At 38.7% G+C, this 13950-nt stretch overlaps 1 protein-coding gene across 3 annotated transcripts; it reads right to left on the minus strand.

Annotated features, from left to right (window-relative positions):
• Positions 1-1327: 1327 nt before the first annotated feature.
• On the minus strand, positions 1328-13950 carry birc2 (baculoviral IAP repeat containing 2). 3 transcript variants are annotated; one of them, XM_066699398.1, is made up of 9 exons: positions 13732-13947; positions 8259-10142; positions 7624-7723; positions 7437-7515; positions 7169-7217; positions 5393-5635; positions 3548-3802; positions 2942-2983; positions 1328-1863 (listed from the first exon to the last, which is right to left on the minus strand). In XM_066699398.1, exons 2-9 carry the CDS (start codon positions 9151-9153, stop codon positions 1670-1672), a joined length of 1857 nt encoding a protein of 618 aa, XP_066555495.1. In that variant the 5' UTR covers positions 9154-10142; positions 13732-13947; the 3' UTR covers positions 1328-1669. The 3 variants fall into 3 exon arrangements, with proteins under 3 accessions (XP_066555495.1, XP_066555496.1, XP_066555497.1); XM_066699399.1 differs by lacking the exon at positions 13732-13947 and adding an exon at positions 13041-13310; XM_066699400.1 differs by lacking the exon at positions 2942-2983 and having other exon boundaries at positions 13732-13950.

A 13950-nucleotide genomic window follows, 5' to 3' on the forward strand; every position in this document is an offset into this window, starting at 1 on the left:
TGTCAGTGGGCAAACGTACAAAATCAGCAGGGGATCAAATACTTTCTTCCCTCACTGTACATGTCAACATTACCCAAAAATTGGAAAACACGTCTCCAAAAATATAATATAAATACATATTATATGTAATGTAAAGTATTCCACAAATGCTTGCTGTACTGTTTGTTATTGTATGGAATGCACTTCAGACTACAATAAAGGTCAGTGGAATAATAGAGGAATCGTAAGTATAAAATTAAATCACATGCCATTTTAGCAAATAAAGGCTCTTTATTTAACTTTTGGAACTCAATACCATGACTATAAAAATAAAAAAGTCATTCCAATTTCAACTTTTGTTTCTAAACAATGTTAGCTTTTCCCTACATTAACAGTAAATATAATACAAAATCTGAATAATTCAAAATGTTTGAATATGGTATTGTAGTTATATTTCTAGTTTTTATTTTGCACACCTATTCATTACTTAAAAATGTATGACATCCATCAATGGTTGACATTTTCAAAGAATTCATGTTTTTTTTATTAACAATAAAGATGTCAAACAAGTTCATGGCTTTGCACTACAAAAAGGCCCATATCTGAAAGACTAAAAAAATATGTTTTAATCAAAGGCAATAATTGCAATTCATTTATCCATGTAAGCTCACTGAAATAGTGTGCAAATATTCCATAATTGCTGAAGTAGCAGCACGTGTTGATCCACTGCTGGAAGAAAGCCTCCCAAAGATGTTTTTACTCTTTTCTATTTGCAGCATCTCTTTCCAAGGTCAGGCCAGCAAAGCTTCCGCTTTAATCTTCCCATCTTCAATGTGGTGGTCTTCTCTTTTCATCTCTTGCTATCCATTCTATAGCATCTTGTGTCCATCCCTGGTCAATGTGTCCGGCCCACTGCCATTTTAACATCTTCACTCATTCAGTGGTGTCACATGCTTTTGTTGTCTGCTCCATTGTTTTTCTGTTTGCATGATATTCAAACATACATCTTTCCATGCTTGTGTGTGTGTGTGCTTTGCAGCATCTGTATCACGTGTTTAGCGACCAGGTTTCAGAGCCATAGGCGAACACTGGTAGGCACCCCCTACCCATTGATCAAATACTTTTCTCTTCATGAAAATCAGGTAATTTCCTTTCTAAGATTGCTGACTTACTAAACACTGAGTTTACATAGACTTCTCTGGATACCCTTTTCCCCCCACAGACATTGGCTAGTAGGTAAACACAGCAGTGGAATTCCCCTATTAGAATACATAGTACCTAGCTATCCCATGTTTGAATGCAATATTAACTTGAAATTGACCTGCTGTGTGAAATGATACAAGGAGAGTTTTATAATGTTATTCCTTTATTGTTTCAACTTGTGCAGATAATGAATTACAGTGCTCTACTTTACTGTTCAGTAGTTTTCATTTTTATCCACATAGATGCGAGAAGGTTATGCAACCTATTCTGCTGGCATTTTAGCACATGCAGAAATAATTCTTCTGGAGCAGGTCTAGTCTATAATGAAACTGAGGACACCACAAACTGTCAGGGTTTGGAATAGCTGATTTTGTTAATCCTACAAGTGGATTTAATCACTTATTAGCGGATATGTAATGGGTACACGTTAGAAAGCCATGCTATACCATTTCACATGTGTAATCAAGTCTTAAAGCTTCATTCCGAATTAAGAAAGAAAAGTACGAACAGTCCCCTTTACCAGGCCTCTGCAAATAGGGCATTTGCGCAATGAAGGGGCACATTCTTTACACACAACCAAGTGCCCACAAGGAATAAAGACAATGTTAACTTCCTTGTCCATGCATACTTTACACGTGCGCTCCTCCTGCAGTCTCCTCAGCTGTTCCTCCATAGGCAAGTCTACAAAGAAAATAGAGGATTAATATAATCTCAATCACAAATGCTCTTATCCTTTTTTATCAGCCAAAACTATGCATGAATGCTAGAAGGCAGACTGGTAGCCCTGTCACCATGGTCTGAGTCAAGTCCTTGAGTGACTGAAATCTAAAGTACAATTTGACTTATGAACAACACTCCATTAACCCAGATTACAAAGATTAAAGCTTATTTGGTCTGTTTTTCCATTTTGTCTTTATTGTTTGTTTCTTTATACATCACATTGTATTTTAGTGCTGGAAAACCCTGCAAGCCTTGGGTAAGGCCTTCAGGTTTTTCTTCAATTAATGCCTGTACTAGACACCAGGAGCTTTCAAATAACATTTTACTTGCATATGTAGGGTCTTCCTAGCCTGAGTTACAGGCTTTCGAATTTGGCCATTTCAGGACTAATTTGCATGTTTTTCATTTGATACAAGATAAATGCATATGGCACAAACTATCAAGGAGCTACACACAAATAAATAGAAGAAAAAAAACAGGAAAAATAAGGCAGAGTATAAAGGGTTAAAGGGATAAAAAAAAACATTCTCCAGTTTGTACGCTCAATTTAAAGGCCTATCACATAAGAACATTTAGTAATATGTATTGTCTTTTTTTTCTTTTTAATTTGGTATATATCTTTGAAAAATACAATTTATGTAAAAAAAGCGCCGCATCAGAATGACTTGCATCATGTTTTGCCACCAATCCGTCTCTCATATCTGCCTGTATAACTGCAGGCAGGGGTCAGTTTTACTGCTGCTGCTTGTAGGTTAGACGCAAAACATAGAGTTTCTCCACACAACAACATCCTGATATGGGTAGTACTGGATATGTATTAATCCTTATACTTTGGAAAGGAATAATCGCTTATGCTAAATTGAGTAGTTATGATAAAGACTGGTCATAAAACCAGTCACAGAAGGTCAAGTCTGAGTCACCAAATCCACAATTTGAGACCTACAAGTCTGCTAGAAGGTAAACCTCTCAAACCTAAGAAAATAACTTTTTGCTAAACTATAGAGAATCACATTTATAGGGAGAGAACAAATATACATACCAGAAAGTTCTTGACTGGGTGAAGAAGGCTCATTTGTTTGGGCTGTAATTGCAAAAATATTTGCCTTTAAAGAATTAATCAAATTATTTGTGCAGCATTTGAGACAGTGCAACATGTTGTGTTCTTACATTTTTCTGATCATTTTGGGTTTTCCTGAAGTTGGAACTCCCAAGAGTTAAAATGCAGTTTACCATACAGGTCATCCTCAAACAACGTGGTAGTTATGAATCTGTTGGTTTGTTTCATACAGTGGTTCAGCCCTGATTGATTCACTGACTGGAGCTCAAAGGCCAAAACAAACTGAAGAAAGATGTACTAGCTGCAGTAGTGTGAAATGGTGCATGTTATTGGGATGAGGGGCAGTAAAGTATATGGCAAAAACACATTGTTTGAAACGGCATAATTTAAGGACTACCAGTAGATATCCATAGTTTGGGCTTGAATATGCTTGCAGAACTGCCATGTATGAAAAGCAGCCATGTCAACACTGTTATACCCCTCCTTCATCACTGCTTTTTTGCTGTACAGGGGAAAATTACCAAAAAAATAAAATCAGCATAAGCTTCACTTTCAGGTTGAGTCAAAAGTTAAGATAAATCAAATTACCCATTAATTCCCTTAAAAGGTAAATGTCATTCTTTTGGATCCAGTTTCTGAAGACCTCTGCTGCTGCATTCCCTTTCGTGAGCACAAGTTCAATGAGCTGGCTGGTCTGCTGTTTGACAGAGGTGCAGCTATGGATGGCATCATACTCGTTCTGGTGAATTACCGACTGCTCCAGCAAGTGATCCATCAGACTCTGCACACTTTTCAGGCGCTGGGTCAGGGCAACACGGTGTTTCTTCAAAAATGTAAAGCCATCTGGAAAGAAAAAAAAAAAGCACCATGCGGTTTTTCCAGTATCTACATTTGCATCAAGTACAAATATGCAAAACTTTTTAAGGGAATTCTTAGCATGTAGTAAAAGACAATTCCTGTAAAGACTGCTGACTCAAGGGGAAACACTTTTACAGCATCTTCATTGAGGACGGGGGGATAATTTTGAAGTTCGCCTAATATTTATACTTCATATTCACCCATTAGTTATTTTATTTGAGTTCCATTACTGGCAGCTTACTACGGTTTCATAAGTTAACGCTGCATTAAAGACCAAATATAGAGTCTTTCTGCTTGGCTATTTAAGGGCTATGCATAGTTGTGTACAACTTTATCATAGAGAACACAAATTCCTTTCACACTTTTATTTTTTATTTTTATTAAATACCCAACAGTGAAAAGTGAAAAACCTGCTTTTCCTGCTGTGGAAGAAATTAAAAATTGTATAATAAATGATAATAATAAACTGTCCAGCTGTGATCCTGGAGAGTCACAGTGTCTTCTATATTTTGTTTAATTTAAACTGTTAACCAATTGATTTAGTTACAGGGTTTAATTTATAAAAACAAAATAATCTACGTGATGAATTAGGGAAGCCTATAAAACAAGCAGGATTAAGGCTGTCCAGGAACAGGCTGGCCATCACTGCATACGCAATTAAACCTTCCCAACCAGGAAGGTCTTCCTATTTCTCAAACATTTATAATCAGCATTGATCACCCCCATGGGACTGCAAAAACAAACAACTGCAGTTTATGATCTTACGAAACATTGTGAAATATTAACATAACGTCTGGCATGCAATCAAGCAGCACCTTTGGGGGAAGTCTGGCTGTGCTTTTGCTTATTAATTGACCAAGTTTAAAAATTGAGTTTGGATTGCGATGTGATATTTTGAGTTTCAGTCATTTCCAGAGTTAGCTTGCAAAAAGGAAACCACTTTGTTCTGCTCTGATGTTTTTTTTCAGCAAACATGCCCATCAAGGTTAAAAATGCTTTCAATGTTAAATATGTCATATATGAAGAATTATCGAATTATATTTTACAATTGATATTGTAATTTATATATAGTCTATTATGACTTTGACACATTTACAGAATGCAAATGTTCCACAGGGAAAGCCTATAACACGAGTCACAGTGCAGTTGTCAGTTTCAGGAACCCATGACACTCACAGGACACTGAACAAATGGGGGGGGGATTTCCCTGGTGCTTACCAGAGTTTATTCAGTTATCTTAATAGCAAATGAGTAAATGAGAAACCCAAAATAGAATTGGGTGGTATTTAATCTAAATTCCAGTAAGTCTCCAACACCAGCATAATCTGAGATTTCCTGAGGAAATGATTAGACTCTGCTTTAACCATTTAGTGTCACCTAACATTCTAACAGTTAATTGAAGTTCTAACAATACTGTGAAACATTTGTCAAGAAAACATTTCAATCTGTGTTACCAAGACCTGAATACAACCGGTATAGGATTGATTAGACTGGAAAGCATTTATAAGATTATACCTGAGCTGTAAAACACTAGATGGAAGCAACACCGCAAGGACGATTACTCTAACTCTATACCTGAAGCCATTTCCTCTGCCAGCCTCTCTTTCTCCTCTTCTCGTTTCTCATCCTCAGCATTGAGCAGATCAGAGACAAGCTCTTGGACTGTTTTGTAGTTTTCGCCACTGGTGAGGATTTTGCTCTGGACTGTTTGTTTCACAAGATTGCGGTCAAAGCCCATCTCCAGAGCTGACTTTACCACAGGCGTGTTCATCATTACAGCATCCTCAGAGCGCTCCTCTCCAAAGCCCAGCTGTACCACTGATCAGGAGACAGGCTTTCATTAGTCAGAGAACGGCATAGGGGCTTGAATCCCACGCACTTACCTTTCACTTTAAAGTATTGTGTTATGAAGTGGTTTTCTAGCGGTGAATCACACAAGGAGAGTGGATTAGAAAAACCTTATACCTTGGTGCTGGCAGACGTGAAACAATATTTTTGTGATCCAGACTAGTGATCTACTAGTGAAATTAAGTGAGTTTTCAAGTTTTAGATTAAATGTAAAATCTGTATGATTTATTATATGATATATAGTTTTGATGATACTTCAAGTGTGACCTTCAATTAACTGTTTTACACAGTCTATACTCAGATTTATTTATATATTGTTCTTAAAATACAGATAACTTCCAAAGTTTATATACATTTATAGCCCTGAAGGTATGTACAGGTTTGAACAGATTTAAACAGTTCTGACTAAGTGCACTGTAATCTATTTCAACATGCTGTTTCGGTTTCATTTCTGTGAAAATGTTGAATTCTTGCGAATGGAAAGCAATCAGTCACTTGAACCTTGTCTCGTATTATTCATACGTGGCAAGATAAAGTTACAATTTGCAGCAATAATCTTATTGGTAAGACTTACTAAGTAAATTACAGCTTAATTAAATAGTCAGAACATTTATTTTGATTGTGTTTAATACAGAGTAACTTTTTCCCCCAAAATCTATTTAATATATGTAATAACAGTCTATACAGTCTTATACTGTTCTCCGAAGCAGGTTTTCAGACATGTCTTTCCATATCACATTCAATAAGCTATTTAAGTTAATATGACTTTACTTGTAGATTGTTATACTCTAAGATATTGGGGTTAAAATAAAATCCCATAGAACACATGAAAATGTATGAAATAAAACAAATAGTTGTGATGGTTATAAATTGAGAAACAATGGAGATCCTTCAATTTCTAAATATACACTTTTTTCTCTTCCTTGGCTACTGATAGTTTCCAAAAGTAACATTACCACCATCATCCCTTTTCAACCCCAAACAACCCAAAAAATCATTTCCAAAGTGTGTCTTTAATTGTGTCTTAAGTAGGTACTTTCCAGTTTTTATAAATACCTTTTCAACAGATGTGTAAGAAGGATTCTGGGGGATTTTCTTTTTTAAAGTGTGAGTTTTATTTTAAGTTCCAAAAGCAGTATAAATAAACTGCACACAACTGATAGAAAAATGAGGGAGTGTAGAGTGTAAACAATACAAATGACCATAAAACGTAATAGCCAACTGAAAAATCCTAAATTCAGAGTAATACTATTAGTTGCAATTAAATAATACAAGCTTCTGTTTGATCAGAACTTGATACTCTATGGCACTTACAATGGGATGTTCTGATTACGATACTCTTTTACCAACTCTATTTACATTTTGACATTCACATCCTTATTCAGATTTTAAAAAGTTGAGTAGTACTTTTATAAACCTTTACAAAATACTTTAATCAAACATTTGGAAAATTATTTTTAATTAATAAAATATATATATATATATATATATAATTTTACTCACCTGGTGGATCAATAAATTCCCGAGAGCTGTTATCACCATTGGACAACAGCTATGGAGAGAGAGGAAAAAAAAAAAAAAAAAAAAAATTATATATATTATATATATATATATATATATATATATATATATATATATATATATATATATATATATATATATATATATATATATACACACACACACATTATATAATTAAGCTATAGATTAATATCATACAACTTGTTTTTATGTAAAGAGATTACAAACCACATGTTCAACAGTCATTTACCTGCTCAAACAGTCGAGGAAACCTGGCCTGTATCTGATGAACGAAATCTTGTCCCTTTTCCTGCAGAAGGTACTCACACCTGCAATTATTAAAGGACAAGTAGCCTAAAGTGCAAATCCATGTTTGTTTGTTTTTATTTTTATTAATGAATGGAAAAAGTGTTTTTCATTGACAAAGAGCTGCTAACCTTGGAAACCACTTGGCGTGCTCAACCCATGGGTCATCGCCCGACTCCCAACACCTCAGGCCACCATCACAACAGAAGCATTTGACGTCATCATTTCGACCTTCACAAACAACAGGGTGTACTTGTTAGAGATTGCAGGGATCTAGTTCATTTGACAAGGCTGGTAAAACCAAGACCTAGCTGGTGATATTCAATGCATAATATTCAGTCATCCCCTGACCTACGTCGTCTTGGGTCGTTTGGCAACACTGCATTGAGCAGGGCATGGGAGGAGCCCCAGAGCTTCATTCTGCAGTCAAAATCATCTCCCTGCTCCCTGATGTTTTTTTTTTTTTTTTTTTTTTTTTTACAGTTCATTTAACAGTTTACTCCTGAAGTTTCACAATGGCTTTGAATGGGGACGCTTCTGCTTCAACATCTGTCTCGACTTATGTTGCCGGTCTTAGAACCAATTATGACAAAACATTATGACTGTATACTGTTAACAGAAACTGCTTCAAGAAAGAAAATCCAGCTAATTTCCTATAATATCAATGCATACAGATGTACTGCTCCCTTCAGTTTCAAAAATGTTTAATGTCAATAGCAATATAAATATCAGGTAAGTTATTACTTTTTAAAGACAAGACACCTACCAACATAGTAAAAGCCAGCCTTGGCCAGCTGATCCGGACGCACAGGTATCCTGGATGGCCAGTTGACAAAGGTAAGCAGCCTCTCCTCACACAACTGCATGAGCGGGTTAGAGACACTCAGGGGTCCACTGGAAGGGAGGGGCACGTTTTCCGTCCGGTCTCCTCTGACGAATCGGCAGTTGGGGTAGTGCCTCTGGTGCTCTGACACAGCCCTGTCCCCCGGCTCCCAGTTGCTCAGTTGCCCGCCACAGGTAAAGCAGGCCACACGATCGCCCTGGCCTAGGTAGTAGAAGCCCGCTTTTGCCAGCTCCGAGGGTGTGATGTTGGTTAGCGGCCAGTTCAGATACGTGTCCAGACGGTCCTGCTCGTGCCGCATGCTGGGGTTATGGCAGGTGGGCGGTCGCTGGTGGGACATGTCCTCCACACCACGGGAGCTCAGGGGGCTGGTAGGGGGGATGCTGCTGAAACTATGGCTTAAATAGCCCACCTGCTCCTCAACCTGCACTGAGGGGGGAGAGGCTGAGGTTTGCAGGACCGGTAAGCTCTGCAGAGGTGAGAAGGCAGAGTGAGAAGACGACAGGAGGCTGGCGCTGTTGGGGATGCCCTGGATGAAGGTGCAGGTGGGAGAGAGACGTCTGTGCCTCTCGGCAGGGCATTCTCCCGACTGCCAGTTATCCGCCGTGACGTTGCAACGAAAACATTGCACTCGGTCGCCCACCCCGGTGTAGAAGAACCCAGCTCGGGCCAGACTCCTCTCAGAGACCACTGCATTGGGCGGGAATTTAGCGAACGTCGAAATGCGAAAGAGCTCGGAGGAATTATCGTAGTGCAAATCCACCGGAGGATTGTTATGCCATAGGTTCATGAAGAAGGAACTGTTCTTTAATATTTCCATTTTGTTTTTAACTAAAATAAATAAGGGATGTCCACTTCAGGGAGAGAGTTTTGAACCAGTAGTAAACCCAAGGACTAGTAGTACTTCATAAGGAAAGTTAATTTTAAAGATGGTTTTAATTGTTCTCTGAAAACATGAATCCATGGCAGGTCAATCATCTTTATTGCTAGGTATGTAGAAACAATGCCAAACAGCATTCGTCCCTTCTGACTCATTTAGCTTGATCTTATCACATTGGCACAAATGAAAGCTCTTCAAACATCTTAGCAATGCAATGTGGCAAGCCCATTTTACTCCTTAGTATCTATGTACGTGATCAACAAAATATGAGGTGTAACAGCCTCACATAAAATGTGTGCCTTTATGACAATGCAGGCAAAGACAATAGAATACCAACGCAGAAGACATTCTGAAAAGGTTGTGATGGAAATTCTTTACCTTCTAAAGTCATGAAACACTGCATGACTAGGTTTCAAAATCCGTTCATGATTTTTCATGCTTGTTCTGCTTTGTGTTGGACAAAACTAAACTAAAAATGTGCTACAAACACAATACATAATTTGCAGACATGAAATAAGCTAACACAAATAAAGATGTCATTCTATTTTCAACCTGGTTCGTTCTCTGTGTTATGAACACCAGCTTCCTTATTTTTGGATATAACATATAATGACCCAAGATTGTTATTTTTTGCTTTTGTTTGCATCTTTGGGCATGCAAAGTCAAAGTAAAGTTCAGTTTTAAAATGTGCAGTGCTCATCTGAATGAACTGCTACAAATTAAACATAAAACTTCTCCTGGGTTTATGGATTCAAAACTCTCTCCCAGAATTGGACATCCCTTATTAAGGTGTTTAGGTTTCCATGGTGGGAATGATATTCAAACTCAAATTGTTAAAGGTTACTTTAAAAAAAAAAAAAAAAAAAAAAAAAAAAGTCAAGTGATGAAAGCCCAGGCCTCCCACAGGTTGCATTCACCCTTGTGAAGAACTGTGAAAGAAAAGAAAATCAAGTTAGCTGAAAAGGTTTTCACTTTCAATTAACTGTATATTTTATGTTATGTTTGGTTGATGCCATTATGGAAAACCCAGTAAATTCAAAATTTCGAGAAAAACAAACAAGCGCACATCAGACTTGTTACCAGAAAGGAATAAATCAAATTTCCCAAAGCATTTGAGAGTTCGTTTGCTTTGAAACGATGCATCAGTGTGCTAGCCGTTTATACTTGCCTTGTGTACAAACGTGTCTACTTCTGATACAACCAAGAACAGACCTACTGTATGTCATTATTGAATACAACAATACGCTACTATACTTGTGAATATTATGATCAGTGTTGCGCTGCTGAATTGTTTTGCCTTCATAAAAATATACAAGTGTTATGTCCCTTAAACATCCATCTAGGAGTATTTTACTGCTCCTGCCATAACTTTAAAAACACTGCTACTTAACATAATACATTAAACACAAAGGGTTTGTACAGCAATTCATTATTTCTGACGCGAACAAATGTACAAATACACAACAAACGTACACTCTGATGTATGCACATTAACTTTAATTTGTATTTTATACCATTTAGAAAAAATTACAGAAATACCTTGGTATAACGCTATTAATATAGCCCAATATCAATTTGTTGTAAGATTACTGATTTAATGTTCACAACAAATCAATGTGCATTCGCTAGTACTGTATAGCCAAAAGTGTAATCTCACTGTATATGGAAGTATCTCGGTATAGTGTGTGCGAGAGAATCTCACTGAATACGGCAGCAGAATCTACTTTGTATTGCCCCTGGATAAGGGCGTCTGCCAAGAAATAAAAATAATAATAATAATCCTCTCCCTCTACACGGCAGGGGAATCCTCTCCCTCTACATGGCAGCATCTCAGTATAGTGTGTGTGAGAGAATCTCACTGAATATGCAAGCGGAATCCTCTCGCTCCACACGGAAGCGGAATCCTCTCGCTCCACACGGAAGCGGAATCCTCTCGCTCCACACGGAAGTATCTCAGTATAGTGTGAGAGAATATCACTGAATATGCAAGCGGAATCCTCTCGCTCCACACGGAAGCGGAATCCTCTCGCTCCACACGGAAGCGGAATCCTCTCGCTCCACACGGAAGTGGAATCCTCTCGCTCCACACGGAAGTGGAATCCTCTCGCTCCACACGGAAGTGGAATCCTCTCGCTCCACACGGAAGTATCTCAGTATAGTGTGAGAGAATATCACGGAATATGCAAGCGGAATCCTCTCGCTCCACACGGAAGTGGAATCCTCTCGCTCCACACGGAAGTGGAATCCTCTCGCTCCACACGGAAGTATCTCAGTATAGTGTGAGAGAATATCACTGAATATGCAAGCGGAATCCTCTCGCTCCACACGGAAGCGGAATCCTCTCGCTCCACACGGAAGCGGAATCCTCTCGCTCCACACGGAAGTATCTCAGTATAGTGTGAGAGAATATCACTGAATATGCAAGCGGAATCCTCTCGCTCCACACGGAAGCGGAATCCTCTCGCTCCACACGGAAGCGGAATCCTCTCGCTCCACACGGAAGCGGAATCCTCTCGCTCCACACGGAAGTGGAATCCTCTCGCTCCACACGGAAGTATCTCAGTATAGTGTGAGAGAATATCACGGAATATGCAAGCGGAATCCTCTCGCTCCACACGGAAGTGGAATCCTCTCGCTCCACACGGAAGTGGAATCCTCTCGCTCCACACGGAAGTATCTCAGTATAGTGTGAGAGAATATCACTGAATATGCAAGCGGAATCCTCTCGCTCCACACGGAAGCGGAATCCTCTCGCTCCACACGGAAGCGGAATCCTCTCGCTCCACACGGAAGTATCTCAGTATAGTGTGCGAGAGAATATCACTGAATACAGAATACGGCAGCGGAATCCTCACTGTATTATTATTTATTTCTTAGCAGACGCCCTTATCCAGGGTGACTTACAAAACATAAGAGCATGCATCTCAGTATATAGTGTATGCATCTCAGCATAGCCTATAGTGTGTGTGTGTGTGTGTGTGTGTGTCTCCATATATATTTGTATGCACCACGGGGTGAATTATATACCCAATGGCACCTCATAGTCTTGCCCTATTATTCAAAGAACATGAAAGATCATACATCAATTTGAGGTTTAGAGCTGGGTGGTAAAAAGGACGGGCAATTACCATCAGCTTGATTTGCTTACAGAATTTTCCACCATACCTTAAACTGACATTCACTTAACTGTCAGACAGTATACATATGCACATGCACAGGTTATATAATATACACACACCCATTGTATATATTGCATAAACAAAACAAAAAAACATTAGTAGATTGTTTGAAATATTTTAATAAAATGTCCTTCATTTTGAGTGCAGTCTACAGTATCTAGTAATAGAGTCCTGCCTGGTGGCGCTACTAGCCTCCATTTCAACAGTAAAGCGCTGCAGTAACAATTACATTTATTTTGGCCACCTTTTTATGCGTTCGGATCATATTAACATGTACTTTAACAGTACGAGCTGTGTTAAGACTGTACAGAAAACGTAGCTGGCATAAGATGGCATTACAAAAACTACAATTTAATCGTAGTAATGGAAGTTTTAATCCTAACACTATGAAACGTTCAACAGTAAACGAGCAATCTGTGAAACTGAACAATGATTTATCTGTCGTTTTAGTGACGTGAAGGCAGTCGTTTGCGTTCAGTCTAAAACCACATTGTCTGAATTTGGCATTTGCATGAATCGGCGCTGTTTTATTTTAACCCGGCTGTGTAATGTGAGGGTTGCAACAAACGACAGGTAATAACTACACATCGCCTCCTTATCACAACCTACACATGAACAAACACGTATGTTTAACAAAACCGTACATACCTGAAAGCTGACGCCTGACACAACTGAGGCTGACGAGCAGAGCAGCTGCTCTTGTGCGTCACCTGGAAATGGCTGCAGTGCAAGCGGAAGTGTCAGTTCAGCCTTATTTTACTGAAGTGTTGGAGCTCAATGCGAGCTTTTTTAAGTAGCAGATGTTTCATAGTGTTGTCTTTTGAATGATGAGCTAACAAAACCTGCGCAGACCGACACGACCCGCCACACACTGTCCCTCCTCGAGCGAGAACACATTCAAACAGGCATTATTCGAATAACCTGGTGACGTCACCACGCAAGCTCTGTTCGCACTCGCGCCTGCGTGCGTCTCTGCGGAGAAAACAGCGACTCCAAAATGGCATAGGCTACCACAGATTATTTCTACAAGTCGGAATTGATTAAATTAGATTGATAATTGGTAGTAACAAGCATTCCAAAACAGACTTAAAAATCAGAAGCTGTTATTTAGTTAGTTAGTTTTATTTCTTTCTGTTGAGCTACCGTTCATTGTAACCAATCCTCATAGCATACATTATAATGTTTTAGCCATTTTAAAAATAACATAACTCAAGGTACATGCCGCTGTAATAATACAGTTGCTTGTGTGTGGGGAAGATTTCGGAGAAGAAAAATAAAACGCACGCCCACGATACGAAGCAACTTCTTAAGTACAGAGAAAGCAATGGATGCTACTCACCTCAGAAACTTACTGTGCTGCAAACTGAAGTGGACAATGTGAACCAACTAATCAGATTTTTATTGGCAAACAGGATCAATTCTTGGCACCAGAGCTTAAAAAAATATGTGTACTGCGCTTCCAATAACTGTGCTGTTGTGTAGAGTAGCGTAGTTTCCCGTATGTAGCCCCGCCGGGACTTTCCTCGCCGCGGCTGGAATTCCCCGCATTGCGGTGGAA

Source organism: Amia ocellicauda, chromosome 3 (genome assembly GCF_036373705.1).
Source record: "Amia ocellicauda isolate fAmiCal2 chromosome 3, fAmiCal2.hap1, whole genome shotgun sequence".
Taxonomy (NCBI): domain Eukaryota; kingdom Metazoa; phylum Chordata; class Actinopteri; order Amiiformes; family Amiidae; genus Amia; species Amia ocellicauda.

Excerpts from the sequence above, each read along its gene's own strand:
- birc2 (XM_066699398.1), bottom strand. The coding sequence starts at position 9,153 with ATGGAAATATTAAAGAACAGTTCCTTCTTCATGAACCTATGGCATAAC. Across the intron at positions 7,516-7,623 it reads CACGCCAAGTGGTTTCCAAG|GTGTGAGTACCTTCTGCAGG; the intron begins GTTAGCAGCTCT and ends TAATAATTGCAG. Across the intron at positions 7,218-7,436 it reads TTCCTCGACTGTTTGAGCAG|CTGTTGTCCAATGGTGATAA; the intron begins GTAAATGACTGT and ends CTCTCTCCATAG.